We start from the raw sequence: 2,555 nt of genomic DNA on the forward strand, positions 1-2,555 counted from the left end.
TTGGTGCTCCCTTCTCTATCTGAACTGCCCTTTCCTCTAGGATACCCGGCTGGCCTCTAAGTTATGGAGTAATCCTCCTGGTGCTGATCTCAGCTATTCTTGGGTATTAATCTCATACTTTGTTACTTTATATCCCCCAGATGAATGCAATCTTTCTATGTCTATCCCTCTCTTTCTGACTCATTTCGCTTAGCATGATACTTTCCATATTGTACCACTTGTATGTAAAGTTCATGACTTCATCTTTTCTAAGAGCTACATAGTACTCCATTGTGTAGATGTACCAAAGTTTCTTTAACCAGTCATCTGTTCTTGGGCATTCAGGTTTCTTCCAGTTTCTGGCTATTGTAAAGAGTGCTGCAATGAACAAACAAGTGCAGATGTCACTTCGACTATACATTTTTGCCTCTCTGGGATATATAGTAACATTATTCTTAAGTTATTATAGTTATCCCATCATGCAGTAGATTAAAAGATAGAGTAAATATTTCTCATTTTATTCTATTAATTTTTTTTTGGGGGGGGACATATATAGTGATATTTAGGGCTTACTCCTGGCTCTCGACTCAGGGATCACTCCTAGTGAACTCTGGGGACCATATGGGATGCTGGTCTGAACCTGGATTGGCTGCATGCAAGGCAAACTTCTACCCAATGTATTCTCTCTCTAGCCCCCTTATTGAAAATTGTAATTTCAAATAGAGTTTCAGTTAATATGATTGGAAACTTTCTTTTATGGGAGAAAAGACTGGATCCAAAGAGACCAAAGTAAATAGTTGAAATTTCCACAGAATCTTTGCAAAGTTTCCAAGATTAAATTGAGAGAAATTATTTATATGTCTGTAATTGTATATTATTGATGTCTTTAAAACAATAGGCAAGTAGCTTTAGTATTCTTGCAGTTGTTATTTACTGACTTATAAAGATAATTCTTTTCTTTGTTATAGTAGATTACAACAGCTCTATGGAAGATAATAATCAGACAGCGGTGACAGAATTTCTCTTCTTGGGTCTCACAGATCAACTCCATCAGCAGATTGTCCTCTTTCTCATGTTTTTTTTAATCTACTTTGTTACTCTTGGTGGTAACTTGGGGATGATCATCCTCATATGGACCAATCCCAGACTCCACTCTCCTATGTACTTTTTTCTTAGCCACTTGTCTTTTGTGGATATATGTATGTCTTCTTGCATTGCCCCCAAGATGCTGTGTGATGTCTTTGAGGAGAAAAAGGGCATCTCTTTTACAGGATGCGCAGCGCAGTTGTGGTTCTTTGGTCTCTTTGTGGCAACTGAGTGTTTCCTTTTGGCTTCTATGGCCTATGATCGGTATATGGCCATCTGCAAGCCCTTATTGTATTCACTCATTATGTCTCAGAGGGTTTGTGTGCAGCTGGTGGTAGGACCCTATGTCATGGCTTTTATAAGTACCACAACTCACACAGTTCTAGCTTTTGGCTTGCCTTTTTGTGGTCCAAATATTATTGATCACTTTTTCTGTGATATTTCACCATTGCTTTCCCTAGCATGTGCAGATACCTGGATCAATAAGTTGGTGCTCTTTGTCATGGCTGGATCTATAGGTGTACTTAGTGGCCTGATTATCATGTTGTCCTATATTTGCATTTTGATGGCCATCCTGAGGATACAGACAGCTGATGGGAGACGCAAAGCTTTCTCCACTTGTTCATCGCACCTGGCAGTTGTCTCCATACTCTATGGGACTCTTTTCTTTATCTATGTGCGTCCTGGTTCAACTTCTTCCGTGGATATCAATAAAGTGATTTCTCTGTTTTATACTGTGGTGATCCCCATGTTGAACCCCCTCATTTACAGTTTGAGGAACAAGGAAGTGAAAGACACATTCAGGAAGATATTTGAAAGGAAAAGTTCTCTAGTCGGTAGGTAATGCAGAACTTGAACTGTGTCGTATTGGATTTGTTGGTGCAGAATGCGTAGTAAGAAGAGCACTAGAGCAGAAGATGCAGGTGAGTCTCGCTTCTGTAACTCATAGATGATTTGGGAAATGGATTAGTTCTTCAGTATTTTCCTTAGTCTTGTTTTCTGTGATATAATAGGGGCTTCAAATTAAATAGAGATAGATTGAGAACATATGTACAAAAAGCTTAAGTGAATATTTGTATAATTGTCAGGATGAAAATAGTACTTCCTCCAGAAGTTCAAAGTGCCACAAAAATGTTAAAAGGAGAATAATAGATCCAAGGAAAATATTTGTGTATATGTGCCAAAGGGAACAATAATCCCTAGCATACAGTAGTGGGAATGATAATTCCCAGCATACAATAGTAGTCTGAATGATAGGTAAAGGTAAAGGTCCTCCCGTTGATCGTCGATTTGCTCGAGCGGGCCCAGTAACGTCTCCATTGGAGACTTTGTTGTTACTGTGATTGGCATATCGAATACGTCACGGGGAGCTTGTCAGGCTCTGCTGTGCGGGCGAGATACTCTTGGTAGATTGCCGGGCTCTCCGAGAGGGGCGGAGGAATTGAACTCGGGTCGGCCATGTTGGCTGCGTGCAGGGCAAACGCCCTACC

General features: G+C 40.0%; 1 protein-coding gene across 1 annotated transcript; it reads left to right on the forward strand.

Annotated features, from left to right (window-relative positions):
- The first annotated feature begins 964 nt into the window (after window positions 1–964).
- On the forward strand, window positions 965–1,909 carry LOC130045683 (olfactory receptor 5G3-like). The gene has a single exon (XM_056138527.1). It carries the CDS (start codon window positions 965–967, stop codon window positions 1,907–1,909), a length of 945 nt encoding a protein of 314 aa, XP_055994502.1.
- Window positions 1,910–2,555: the final 646 nt, after the last annotated feature.

This window comes from Sorex fumeus, unplaced genomic scaffold (genome assembly GCF_029834395.1).
Source record: "Sorex fumeus unplaced genomic scaffold, SorFum_2.1 ptg000007l, whole genome shotgun sequence".
Taxonomy (NCBI): Eukaryota; Metazoa; Chordata; class Mammalia; order Eulipotyphla; family Soricidae; genus Sorex; species Sorex fumeus.

What these genes read in the sequence shown, in the direction of transcription:
- LOC130045683 (XM_056138527.1), top strand. Translation starts at nt 965, where the DNA reads ATGGAAGATAATAATCAGACAGCGGTGACAGAATTTCTCTTCTTGGGT.